Raw genomic sequence first — 14,479 nt, forward strand, 5'->3', positions numbered from 1 at the left:
CTAGTTATTGTTCCTTACACACAATATCCACCTTAAAGCTCTCGACCCGCTCCACTGCAGCCACGCCGATGTGGATGGGGGCGTGCTCGTCCCCCCGTTTCCTGTAGTCCACGATCAGCTCCTTGGTCTTTACTGACGTTGAGGGAGAGGTTGTTGTCCCAGGCACCACACTGACCTCCTCCCTATAGGCTGTCTCATCATCACCAGGTCACTGACCTCCTCCCTATAGGCTGTCTCATCGTCACCAGTGATCAGGTCACTGACCTCCTCCCTATAGGCTGTCTCATCGTCACCAGTGATCAGGTCACTGACCTCCTCCCTATAGGCTGTCTCATCGTCACCAGGTCACTGACCTCCTCCCTATAGGCTGTCTCATCGTCACCAGTGATCAGATCACTGACCTCCTCCCTATAGGCTGTCTCATCATCACCAGTGATCAGGGCCTACCACCATCATGTCATCAGCAAACTTGATGATGGTGTCGGAGTCCTGTGTGGCCACACAATCGTGGGTGAACAGGGAGTACAGGAAGGGACTGAGTACGCACCCCCGAGGGGCCCCGGTGATGAGGGTCAGAGTGGCGGAGGTGATGTTGCCTACCCTCACCACCTGGGGGCGGCCCGTCAGGAAGTCCAGGATCCAGTTGCAGAGGGAAGTGTACAATCCCAGGGTCCTAAGCTTGGTGACGAGCTTGGAGGGGACAATGGCGTTGAAGGCTTAGCTGTAGTCCATGAACAGCATTGTGAGCTTTTGTGAAAGAGCACAGTTAAAAAGATATGGCATATAGAAGCATACCAGATGGACAACATGAAAACGATCGGAGGAAGGTCAGGAGTAAAAACAAACAAAATATAATGATTGACTGTGTCCATAAAATGTATATAGTATGTATAAGCATGAAGTAGAGGCCTAAGCATTGTTGTTCACTAGTTTACTCCAATTAGGGAAGGAATGGTGGGGTTGGAAAGTAATAAAAGGAAATATATATATTTTTAAAGGATTGTATGTATATGCGTATATGTATGTATATGCGTATATGTATGTATGTGTATATATATATATATATGCAAGACAAAAAGAAGAAAAAACCTATGGGGGATTGGAAGTGATGCAGACAATTACATTGATGGAAGTTACAATCTATCTGCAATATTAAAGCTGATCTACCCCCTAAAAAAAAATATATATATATATATATATATATATATATATATAAATAAAAATGAACAGCATTGTCCAAATCACAAAGGACTTAAAATGGTCCACTCACACGCGTAGTCGTGAAGAAGGCCCAACAGCGCCTCTTCCCCCTCAAAAAGTTCTACAGCTGCACCATTGAGAGGATCTTCACTTGCTGCATCACTGTTTGGTATGGCAACAGCACCGCCCTCGATTGCATGGTGCTACAGAGGGTGGTGCGGACAGCCCAGTACATCACTGGGGCCGAGCTCTCTGCCATCCAGCACCTCTATATCAGGCGATGTGAAAGGCAGGCCCGGAAAATCGTTAAAGACTCCAGCCACCCAAGCCTTCTTAGACTGTTCTCTCTGCTTCAGCACGGCAAGGGGTACCGGTGCATCACGTTTGACACCAACAGGCTACTGAACAGCCTCTATCCCCAAGCTATAAGACTGCTAAATAGCTAACTAAATAGCTAACTAAATAGCTAACAGAATGACTACATGGACTATCTGAGTTGACCCTTTTATTTTATGTTTACACTGTCTCTATGCACACTCACAGGGCCCTACACACTCACACACACACACACACACACACACTGACACTCCAACACACACATAACATGCACACACATTTATACTGACTCTACATACACACATACAATCATCATTTAAGCTGCTGTTTATCATACATCCTGATGCCTAGTCACCTTACCTCCTATATATACCTACCTCCATCACTCCAGTAACCCTGCACATTGTAAACATGCTATTGGAACTGACCCTATATATAGTCACCTTACCTCCTATATATACCTACCTCTATCACTCCAGTGACCCTGCACATTGTAAATATGCTACTGGAACTGACCCTGTGTGTAGCTTCTTACTTTCTCATGTTTTTATCTGGTGTGTTTTTGTTTCTACCGTATGTTCTTTTATAGTCCTACATTGATATTGATTACTGCATTGTCGGGTTTTGAGTTTGCAAGAAAGGCCATTTCACTGTGCTTGCACACGTGAAATTAAAACTTGAAACTTGTGTATACAATGCTCATCGTCATCTGCCACATAGATGAGAGGGAATAACAGATATAATATGTAATAACAACAATATGTTTATTTATTGTGGCTTAGAAATTAATTAACGAACAAACTAACAAAATGATGTTGTGTGTGTGTGTGTGTTACCCAGGAGGGAGCAGTCACTGGATAAGAAGTACCCAGGATGCATCAAACACCACAGCTCCAGACAAGAACGCTCGTCCAACTCCATGGAGAAGCTCATCAAGAAACGCAACGTACCTCAGAAACTTCCCTCGCACAGCAAGAGGTGAGACTGAGGAGGGAGAAACCAATGAAACATTCACACTTCTCACTAATTTGTCATGATTTGTTGTTCAATCCATGTCAGTATAGTTATGATTACTAAAATACATTGTGGTAACACTAACAGGGCATAAAGTTATAATCTAGTATGACTTGTTATAGGCATGTACAAAGTCCTCACTGTTGATAGTTTCTTTGGACACAAGGGGAAATGGAACGGCTGCATCCATTTCTCTTGACTTTACATTTTAGTCATTTAGCAGATCTCTTATCCAGAGCAACTTACAGTTGGTGCATTCATCTTAAGATAGCACCTTTTTTTTCTAAGATTGTAGCATATATAGAACCTAAAAGGGTTCTTCGGATGTCCCCATAGGAGAACCATTTGAAGAATCCTTTTTGGTTCCAGGTAGAACCTTTTTGAATTCCATGTAGAACCCTTTCCATAGAGGGTTCTACATGGAACCAAAAAATAGTCCTACCTGGAACCAAAAAGGGTTCTACCTGGAACCAAAATGGGTTCTCCTATGGGGACAGCTGAAGAACTCCTTTGGAACCCTTTCTTGTAAGAGTGTAGGTGGGACAACCACATATCTTAGTCATAGTAAGTACATTTTTCTTCAATAAAATAGCTATCAGCAAAGTCAGAGCTAGTAAGGCAGACAACTTGACTGACTTTATTGAGCCATGCTCAGTGTACTCCCTGTGACTCCACTGTGTTGTTCCAGTAGACCAGACCTATTGAAGTCAGAGGTGATCCTTCCCAAGCTGGACTCCTCCATGACCCAGGTGACCATCCCCTCCTGCCCCCAGAAGGGCTCCACGTCCCCGGGGAGGTCGCGTCGGGCCAAGCCCCGCTACCGGAAGGCAGGGAAGGGCAGCAGTGGAGACCTGGCTGGGCTGAAGGCTGCGTTATCATCCACACTGGGTCTGGCTAATACTACATCTCTGACCAACACCACCTCCACACCCAGGTATTTATGTTGACATGTCTCCCTACTGGATGTGTAGTTGGATGAATTTGTTTTATATAAGAAATATATATCAATGTTTTATTCTCACTGTGTCCAGTCTGTCACTATCTCAATTAATCCTTCCTGGATTCCTAACATCCTCTGTCCTTGCCTTCTTCTCAAAACCCATGAGAGAAGAAGGTCGAAGGGGAGGGCCCGTCTACTGTACTATCTCCTCCAATACAATTGAGAAGAATGCGAGGAATCGCAAAACGACAAATTGAGATAGAGCCAGAGTGTAATTTTGCTGCAACCAAATCGCCCTTCAGAGCCCACAATAAAGTTGTATTCTCCCCCCTCAGCAGCAAGCAGCACCTGGACCCCAGCGCAGCTCTGAGAGGTCTCCAGCATGACCTGCTGCTGAAGAAGATGTCCTCGTCCAGCCCAGACCTCATCTCTACCACCATGGAGGCAGAGGACCGCCGCAGGGGACTGGAGAGACCTGGTCTGGAGAGAGGGGGCAGCCAGAGCGCCTCGGCAGGCCTGGGAGGAGGTGAATTAAAATGGATAATATTGTCCGATAGGGAAATTTGTATAAAGTGCGTTCGGAAAGTATTCAGACCCCTTGACTTTTTCCACATTTTGTTACGTTACAACCTTATTCTAAAAATGATTAAATTAATTATTTTCCTCATCAATCTACACACAATACAGGTTTTTAGAAAGTTTTGCAAATGTATTAAAAATAAAAAACAGAAATACCTTATTTACATAAGTATTCAGACCCTTTGGTTTGAGACTCGAAATTGAGCTCAGGTGCATCCCGTTTCCATTGTTCATCCTTGAGATGTTTCTACAACTTGATTGGAGTCCACCTGTGGTAAATTCAATTGATTGGACATGATTTGGAAAGGCACACACCTGTCTATTTAAGGTCCCAGAGTTGACAGTGCATGTCGGAGCAAAAACCAAGCCTTGAGGTCAAAGTAATTGTCCGTAGAGCTCCGACACAGGATTGTGTCGAGTCACAGATCTGGGGAAGTGGACCGAAACATTTCTGCAGCATTGAAGGTCCCCAAGAACACAGTGGCCTCCATCATACTTAAATGGAAGAAGTTTGGAACCACCAAGACTTTTCCTAGAGCTGGCCGCCAGGCCAAACTGAGCAATCGGGGAGAAGGGCCTTGGTCAGGGAGGTGAGCAAGAACCTGATGGTCACTCTGACAGAGCTCCAGAGATTCTCTGTGGCGATGAGAGAACCTTCCAGAAGGACAACCATCTCTGCAGCACTCCACCAATCAGGCCTTTATGGTAGAGTGGCCAGACGGAAGCCACTCCTCAGTAAAAAGTACATGACAGCCCGCTTGGAGTTTGCCAAAAGGCACCTAAAGACTCTCAGACCATGAGAAACAAGATTCTCGGGTCTGATGAAACCAAGATTGAACTCTTTGGCCTGAATGCCAAGCGTCACGTCTGGAGGAAACCTGGCACCATCCCTACGGTGAAGCATAGTGGTTGCAGCATCATACTGTGGAGACTAGTCAGGATCGAGGGACATTTCTAAAAACCTGTTTTTGCTTTGTCATGATGGGGTATTGTGTGTAGATTGACGAGGGAAAAAAAACAATTTAATCAATTTTAGAATAAGGCTGTAACGTAACAAAATGTGAAAAAAGTCAAGGGGTCTGAATACTTTCCAAATGCACTGAATACAGGGATACCTGGCATACATTTAAGGCTGGTTTCCCGTACACAGATAAAGACTACATTTTAGGATATTTCTGTGTCGGGGAAACCAGCCCATAATGTATCATATAGAGAGTCACAGGACATACAGTGAGGGAAAAAAGTATTTGATCCCCTGCTGATTTTGTACGTTTGCCCACTGACAAAGACATGATCAGTCTATAATTTTAATGGTAGGTTTATTTGAACAGTGAGAGACAGAATAACAACAAAAAAATCCTGAAAAACATGTCAAAAATGTTATAAATTGATTTGCATTTTAATGAGGGAAATAAGTATTTGACCCCTCTGCAAAACATGACTTAGTACTTGGTGGCAAAACCCTTGTTGGCAATCACAGAGGTCAGACGTTTATTGTAGTTGGCCACCAGGTTTGCACACATCTCAGGAGGGATTTTGTCCCACTCCTCTTTGCAGATCTTCTCCAAGTCATTAAGGTTTGAAGCCTGACGTTTGGCAACTCGAACCTTCAGCTCCCTCCACAGATTGTCTATGGGATTAAGGTCTGGAGTCTGGCTAGGCCACTCCAGGACCTTAATGTGCTTCTTCTTGAGCCACTTCTTTGTTTCCTTGGCCGTGTGTTTTGGGTCATTGTCATGCTGGAATACCCATCCACAACCCATTTTCAATGCCCTGGCTGAGGGAAGGAGGTTCTCACCCAAGATTTGACGGTACATGGCCCCGTCAATCGTCCCTTTGATGCGGTGAAGTTGTCCTGTCCCCTTAGCTGAAAAACACCCCCAAAGCATAATGTTTCCACCTCCATGTTTGACGGTGGGGATGGTGTTCTTGGGATCATAGGCAGCATTCCTCCTCCTCCAAACACGGCGAGTTGAGTTGATGCCAAAGAGCTTGATTTTGGTCTCATCTGACCACAACACTTTCACCCAGTTCTCCTCTGAATCATTCAGATGTTCATTGGCAAAGTTCAGACGGGCCTGTATATGTGCTTTCTTGAGCAGGGGGACCTTGCGGGCGCTGCAGGATTTCAGTCCTTCACGGCGTAGTGTGTTACCAATAGTTTTCTTGGTGACTATGGTCCCAGCTGCCTTGAGATCATTGACAAGATCCTCCCGTGTAGTTCTGGGCTGATTCCTCACCGTTCTCATGATCATTGCAACACCACGAGGTGAGATCTTGCATGGAGCCCCAGGCCGAGGGAGATTGACAGTTATTTTGTGTTTCTTCCATTTGCGAATAATCGCACCAACTGTTGTCACCTTCTCACCAAGCTGCTTGGCGATGGTCTTGTAGCCAAGTCCAGCCTTGTGTAGGTCTACAATCTTGTCCCTGACATCCTTGGAGAGCTCTTTGGTCTTGGCCATGGTGTAGAGTTTGGAATCTGATTGATTGCTTCTGTGGACAGGTGTCTTTTATACAGGTAACAAACTGAGATTAGGAGCACTCCCTTTAAGAGTGTGCTCCTAATCTCACCTCGTTACCTGTATAAAAGACACCTGGCAGCCAGAAATCTTTCTGATTGAGAGGGGGTCAAATACTTATTTCCCTCATTAAAATGCAAATCAATTTATAACATTTTTGACATGCGTTTTTCTGGATTTTTTTGTTGTTATTCTGTCTCTCACTGTTCAAATAAACCTACCATTAAAATTATAGACTGATCATTTCTTTGTCAGTGGGCAAATTTACTAAATCAGCAGGGGATCAAATACTTTTTTCCCTCACTGTACATCACAAGACATGATGAGTCAAACATACATAAATAAATGTAGTGCAAATAAATATTGTGCATATAACTACAGTGCAAATAAATATAGTGCAAATAAATATAGTGTAAATAAATATAGTGTCAATAAATATAGTGCATATTAATATAGTGTAAATAAATATAGTGTCAATAAATATAGTGCATATTAATATAGTGTAAATAAATATAGTGTCAATAAATATAGTGCATATTAATATAGTGCAAATAAATATAGTGCAAATAAATATAGTGTAAATAAATATAGTGTCAATAAATATAGTGCATATTAATATAGTGTCAATAAATATAGTGCATATTAATATAGTGCAAATAAATATAGTGTAAATATAGTCAGTTATGGTTTATAGTCTTCTGTATTTAGGAAACTAGGAAACTGATGCTGGTTGGTGAATGACTTACAGGTGGAGGAGGAGGTGATGGAGGAGGAAGAGAAGGAGGAGGGACGGAGGATGGAGGGGTGGGGACAGATGACCAAACAGAGACCCCACCGCGTAGCAACACCCCCAGCGAGGACGCGGTCTCCATCCCGTTCTCCAGCAGCCCAGACTCCCCCTGTGGGAGGGGGGCAGCGGCAGGGAGGGGATCGGTGCTGGGAGGCCCAGGAAGGTTACTTCAGGACGGGGAGGACAAGGAGGAGGGCACAGGGATCATCAGGTCACCCAGGAGCCAACACCTCACACCTGCAGCACTGCTCTACCGGAAACAAGTCACACGCAAACAGGTAGTCATCAGTAGTAGGGCAAGATGGATGGCATCTGGTGGCTTTACTATACTAACTAAATTAGAGTTAGGAGATTATCCTGACCAGTTCTACTAACTAACCTGGAGTTAGGAGATTATCCTGATCAGTTCTACTAACTAACCTATAGTTAGGAGATTCTCCTGATCAGTTCTACTAACTAACTTGGAGTTAGGAGATTCTCCTGACCAGTTCTACTAACTAACCTAGAGTTAGGAGATTCTCCTGGCTAGTTCTACTAACTAACCTAGAACCAAGAGATTCTCCTGACCAGTTATACTAACTAACCTAGAGATAGGAGATTCTCCTGATCAGTTCTACTAACTAACCTGGAGTTAGGAGATTCTCCTGACCAGTTCTACTAACTAACCTGGAGTTAGGAGATTCTCCTGATCAGTTCTACTAACTAACCTGGAGTTAGGAGATTCTCCTGACCAGTTCTACTAACTAACCTAGAGATAGGAGATTCTCCTGATCAGTTCTACTAACTAACCTGGAGTTAGGAGATTCTCCTGACCAGTTCTACTAACTAACCTGGAGTTAGGAGATTCTCCTGACCAGTTCTACTAACTAACATAGAGTTAGGAGATTCTCCTGACCAGTTCTACTAACTAACCTGGAGTTAGGAGATTCTCCTGACCAGTTCTACTAACTAACATAGAGTTAGGAGATTCTCCTGACCAGTTCTACTAACTAACATAGAGTTAGGAGATTCTCCTGACCAGTTCTACTAACTAACCTGGAGTTAGGAGATTCTCCTGACCAGTTCTACTAACTAACCTAGAGTTAGGAGATTCTCCTGACCAGTTCTACTAACTAACCTAGAGTTAGGAGATTCTCCTGACCAGTTCTACTAACTAACCTGGAGTTAGGAGATTCTCCTGACCAGTTCTACTAACTAACCTAGAGTTAGGAGATTCTCCTGACCAGTTCTACTAACTAACCTAGAGTCAGGCCCAATAAATAGCCTAGAAAACTGTAGTGATTCCTCTTATCTTCCCTTTACTTCTGCAGAGACGTGGTGTGTCCTCCGAGGAGGAGGAGGGAGAGGTGGACAGTGAGGTGGAGTTACCACGGAGACGGTAGGAATATACATCTTATACATAATACAGTATATTGTCATGATTCATTATACAGTATATAGTCATGATTCATTATACAGTATATAGTCATGATTCATTATACAGTATATAGTCATGATTCATTATACAGTATATAGTCATGATTCATTATACAGTATATAGTCATGATTCATTATACAGTATATAGTCATGATTCATTATACAGTATATGGTCATGATTCATTATACAGTATATAGTCATGATTCATTATACAGTATATGGTCATGATTCATTATACAGTATATAGTCATGATTCATTATACAGTATATAGTCATGATTCATTATACAGTATATAGTCATGATTCATTATACAGTATATGGTCATGATTCATTATACAGTATATGGTCATGATTCATTATACAGTATATGGTCATGATTCATTATACAGTATATAGTCATGATTCATTATACAGTATATGGTCATGATTCATTATACAGTATATGGTCATGATTCATTATACAGTATATAGTCATGATTCATTATACAGTATATGGTCATGATTCATTATACAGTATATGGTCATGATTCATTATACAGTATATGGTCATGATTCATTATACAGTATATAGTCATGATTCATTATACAGTATATAGTCATGATTCATTATAGAGTATATAGTCATGATTCATTATACAGTATATAGTCATGATTCATTATACAGTATATAGTCATGATTCATTATACAGTATATAGTCATGATTCATTATACAGTATATAGTCATGATTCATTATACAGTATATGGTCATGATTCATTATACAGTATATAGTCATGATTCATTATACAGTATATAGTCATGATTCATTATACAGTATATAGTCATGATTCATTATACAGTATATGGTCATGATTCATTATACAGTATATGGTCATGATTCATTATACAGTATATGGTCATGATTCATTATACAGTATATAGTCATGATTCATTATACAGTATATAGTCATGATTCATTATACAGTATATAGTCATGATTGTATACTAGTACTAGTCCAGCAGAAAGAACGTCTTGGTATAATCCAAATAGAGTTTGTGTCTGTGAGAGCCCAATGATTTCATCTATGTCCTGTACCTTTTTTCTTCCCCATGCAGTCGACCGTTGAGCATCACCAAGTGCCAGTCCCTGTCCACCTTCAGCTCTGAGAACCTGTCTGCCGTGTCCGTGTCGGACGGAGAGGAGGGCAACACCAGCGACCACTCCCACAGCGGCACGCCGGATGTGGTCAGTACCAACACGGACGAGCGGCTGGACGACAAGAGCGACGACCTTCTGTCCCAGGGGTCGGAGATCCCCGCCGACCCCGCCCTCGACCCCGCCGACGGTTTATCAGAGAAGGAGGCCGCCATCCGCCAGGTCAAGACCCAGCTCAACACGGGGCAGAACTGTGAGGTAGGCAGGGCTCAGGTTACTATGACAACGATACGACTGGAACTGAAACTACGAGGTAGGGTTACTATGACAACTAGAACTATGAGGTAGGGTTACCATGGGAACTGTTATGTTTAGCCATAAGCAACAGAGAAATGAGGAGAGCAGGAATCCCATTACAATGCATTCTCTGATTGTTATAGGGCCAACATTCCTATAACAGAACATATGGTTACATTTGGATTTCGCTCTAGTGTAGGGACCTTCGTTTTCCCTGATCACTAGGGCCCAGTTTTAGGGGGACAGAATATTTACAAGCCAGGTAATACTCAGGTAGCCTGGGTCCAGTCTGTTTGTGCTATCGTTACACACCTTGCCAGTCAAACATGTTGTGCGTGACAAGGAGTGGCAATTTTTTTTAAATTTTACCTTCATTTAACTAGGCAAGTCAGTTAAGAACAAATTCTTATTTACAATGACGGCCTACACCGGCCAAACCCGGACGACGCTGGGCCAATTGTGCGCCGCCCTATGGGACTCCCAATCACGGCCGGTTGTGATACAGCCTGGAATCGAACCAGGGGGTCTGCAGTGACGTCTCAAGCACTGAGATGCAGTGCCTTAGACCGCTGCACCACTCGGGAGCCCAATGAGTGGAATGATAGCACAAGCATACTAGAATCCAGGCTAATATTAAGGTGAGATGGCTAGGAATGCCCATTACCATCCTCTAACTCTCCCTCTCTCTCTCTCTTCCTCTAACCCAGGGCCTGTATGATGACTCTGACTGTGACAGTGTAGAGCTGGACCACTCAGGCTACACAGAGCCCCAGCACCATAGGCCCCCCAGCACCAACTGGTGAGGAGACCAGCCCCACTCCCCAGCCCCACTCCCCAGCCCCATTCCCCAGCCCCATTCCCCACTCCCCAGCCCTACTTCCCAGCCCCACTCCCCAGCCCCACCCCCCAGCCCCATTCCCCAGCCCTACTTCCCAGCCCCACTCCCCAGCCCCACTCCCCAGCCCTACTCCCCCAGCCCCATTCCCCAGCCCTACTCCCCAGCCCCACTCCCCAGCCCTACTCCCCAGCCCCATTCCCCAGCCCTACTCCCCAGCCCCACTCCCCAGCCCTACTCCCCAGCCCCATTCCCCAGCCCTACTCCCCAGCCCCATTCCCCAGCCCTACTCCCCCAGCCCTACTCCCCCAGCCCTACTCCCCAGCCCCATTCCCCAGCCCTACTCCCCAGCCCCACTCCCCAGCCCCATTCCCCAGCCCTACTCCCCAGCCCCATTCCCCAGCCCCATTCCCCAGCCCTACTCCCCAGCCCTACTCCCCAACCCCACTCCCCAGCCCTCCTCCCCAGCCCCATTCCCCAGCCCTACTCCCCAGCCCCATTCCCCAGCCCTACTCCCCAGCCCCATTCCCCAGCCCTACTCCCCAGCCCCACTCCCCAGCCCCATTCCCCAGCCCTACTCCCCAGCCCTACTCCCCAGCCCTACTCCCCAACCCCATTCCCCAGCCCTACTCCCCAGCCCTACTCCCCAGCCCTACTCCCCAGCACCAGCCCTACTCCCCCAGCCCCAGCCCTACTCCCCCAGCCCCAGTCCCCCCTCCCACTCCCCCAGCCCTACTCCCCCAGCCCCAGCCCTACTCCCCAGCCCCATTCCCCAGCCCTACTCCCCCAGCCCTACTCCCCCAGCCCCAGTCCCCCCTCCCACTCCCCCAGCCCTACTCTCCCAGCCCCATTACCCCAGCCCTATTCCCAAAGCCCCACTCCCCAGCCCTACTCGACTAGCTTAATTCCAGATCTGTTTCTGCTTCCTTGCCAACTCCTGTGGTCATTGTAACACACAAACTGATATTGGATCATGCTAACACTCCCCAAACCCAGCTTTGCAAAAACACTCCAACTCACCTCACCTACAGTGACCTCTGCACCACCAGGCTACTGATATAACGTCTACACGTTATAGTGATTCCTTCACTATCCACAACCGTTGTTTCTTACTTCCTGATTGTGTTATATTTCAACATCTATCTATGTAATGTCTCCCATTCAGATGTTACAATATTAGTGTCATTACACCTTCCAATTGTCAATGTCAACATCATCGGTGAGGCACCTAATGTTGTTTTTTGCACTTATATGTTTATTTGATTTGTAGTGATTATTTATGTCCAAAATCCTGTTTCCTCACAAGCATTATGCACTGAGTGTAATTTTATTTATTTATTGATGAGAGAAAATCAATGGCTGCATTCTTCTTTTTCAGTTGTTTACATTTTCATGTATTTATTTATTGTTTTGCATCAGGGATTTTGTTGTCCTAATTTTTTATACAATTTGTATTTTATTTATGTTAACATTAACTGTATGTAAATATCTGACCTCTTGACACACTATACAAGGAAGAAACATAATTTGTATGAGTTAAAATGTTACCACTGTATCATGTAATGGTGCTGACTGATGTTTTACACTAGAGGGCGCTATTGTATTGTACCACACAGAACAGGGGTGTATTCATAATGCCGATTCTATTGCAAAACGTTTTGTAACGAAAACAAGAGTTTCTATTGGACAGATTTAGGTAGGTTCCTCCCCGTTTCGTTCCGTTTGGCTCCTAGAGTAAACGTTAAACTGTTTCCGTTGCAGAACTGGGTTGCGTTGAGCAGGGCACAACGTTGTGGAATGCTCAGATAGAAATATGTTATGTAGAACAAACATGCCTCTGACAACAAAGGAATCATGTCAGCTCTATTTATGACATTTCTTTCTGAAACATTCAACATTTGCCTACTGAATCTGAACATAGATATTCTATTGGTCTGGTACCGGATGCTGTTCATAATGACGATGACAGGGCATTAGTAAGCATAGAAATAGAATCTAGTACTTCTATTTCTTTGGCATTAAGACACAGGCTGGAGAACAGAACAATAATAGCTAAAGAACAAGCAATATGTCCACTAACTCAGAATCATTCCCCTGGCTGCAGCATGGAGCAAAACTAACCTATAGCCCCTTTCTTTCAGGGTCTGTCATGACATGTTTTTGTAGATTAACTATTGTATTTATTTGGTATTGCAGTGTTTATACTGTATTAAAATGCAATACCACCTACTAGGATACCTTTGAGAACAAAACCTCAGGTCAAATCTCAAATGGCACCCTAATCCCTATATAGTGCACTACTTTTCCCACAGTCTGGGTCAAAAGTAGTGCACTTCTTAAGGAATAGGGTGCCATTAGGGACGAAGCCTCAGTCACGGACCATGTGCATCTAGAAGTGTACAGATAGATCACTAAAGCATGCTTGTAATATAGTATGTATGGGTTGGATTGGATTTCAGTCCAAATGCAGATGTCTATCAGAGCATGAGGCTCAGATCAAAGGGACATATCACCCATAGAAACAGAATCTATAGGGATTCTAGTTATATGACATCACCACCACTCACCAATGACCTATCTCTCTCTCTCTATGGAAACTATCCAACTCAACAGCAACAGACGAGTTTGTTCCTTACTAGTTCCCTGGCAACTAGTTAGTTCCCTGTCAACTGAGGCTGCGTCCCGATTCTCCACCCTACCCTAAACGTGCACTTGTTCATTTCCCCTTCATGGATTGAAAAGGAAAGGACTGGTGTGAGAACTACGGTGAAACCGCACCTCAACCAGTCCAATTATTATTTATTTTATCCATGGGGAGGAGTGTGCAAGTGCAAACTCAGGCAGAAGTGAACACTTGGGCAGAACTGGGACGCAATAGAGGCCCATGTTTGAACAGCCGCCATTAAATCCTCTGTGGCATTGAGAGGATTCTGCTCCAACTTCACGGTCTACTCTATTGGATGACTCGGCAGGTTCCATTTGATAAGCTATAAAATGGCAGCTCCTTAATATCTTAAGGTTTTATAGTGTTTATTTTGAATGTTCAGATCTCAGAATGTATTCTGTCCCCTCAAGTCTAGCATTAACTATATAACTACTAGGTCTTATGCTTGGATGTCATCCAGACATGTGTCATCAGTCAAACAGATAAATAATTGTTTTGTTGCCAATACAGCAAAAGACCAATGCCCTCTGGTGACTGGAGAAATAGAGGGTCATTCTTGTATGTTTTTTCCGAATTAGCCTGGTCCCAGATATGTTTGTTTGTATTGTCTTACTAACTCCTATGGTCATTGTCAGGTGCACAAATGTTTGGCAAGACCGCATAAACAGATCTGGGATCAGGCTTGTTTCCGTAATGCTGAATCAGAAACAGACTCATTTATAAAAAAAAATTAAAAAATAACAGTTT

General features: G+C 44.1%; 1 protein-coding gene across 1 annotated transcript in view; it reads left to right on the forward strand.

Moving 5' to 3' along the window:
* Positions 1–11,035, forward strand: part of LOC311138951 (mitogen-activated protein kinase kinase kinase 12-like) — a gene marked incomplete at both ends in the record, with an annotated part of 64,697 nt that extends 53,662 nt beyond the window's left edge. Inside the window, 7 exons of the mRNA XM_084173767.1 lie at positions 2,377–2,514; positions 3,239–3,484; positions 3,826–4,016; positions 7,340–7,659; positions 8,692–8,759; positions 9,896–10,193; positions 10,940–11,035. Coding sequence (XP_084029893.1) covers positions 2,377–2,514; positions 3,239–3,484; positions 3,826–4,016; positions 7,340–7,659; positions 8,692–8,759; positions 9,896–10,193; positions 10,940–11,035 — 1,357 coding nt within the window. The remainder of the gene's footprint in view (positions 1–2,376; positions 2,515–3,238; positions 3,485–3,825; positions 4,017–7,339; positions 7,660–8,691; positions 8,760–9,895; positions 10,194–10,939) is intronic.
* Between the last annotated feature and the right edge of the window lie 3,444 nt (positions 11,036–14,479).

Source organism: Coregonus lavaretus, assembly GCF_964263955.1.
Source record: "Coregonus lavaretus genome assembly, chromosome: 12".
NCBI classification, from domain to species: Eukaryota; Metazoa; Chordata; class Actinopteri; order Salmoniformes; family Salmonidae; genus Coregonus; species Coregonus lavaretus.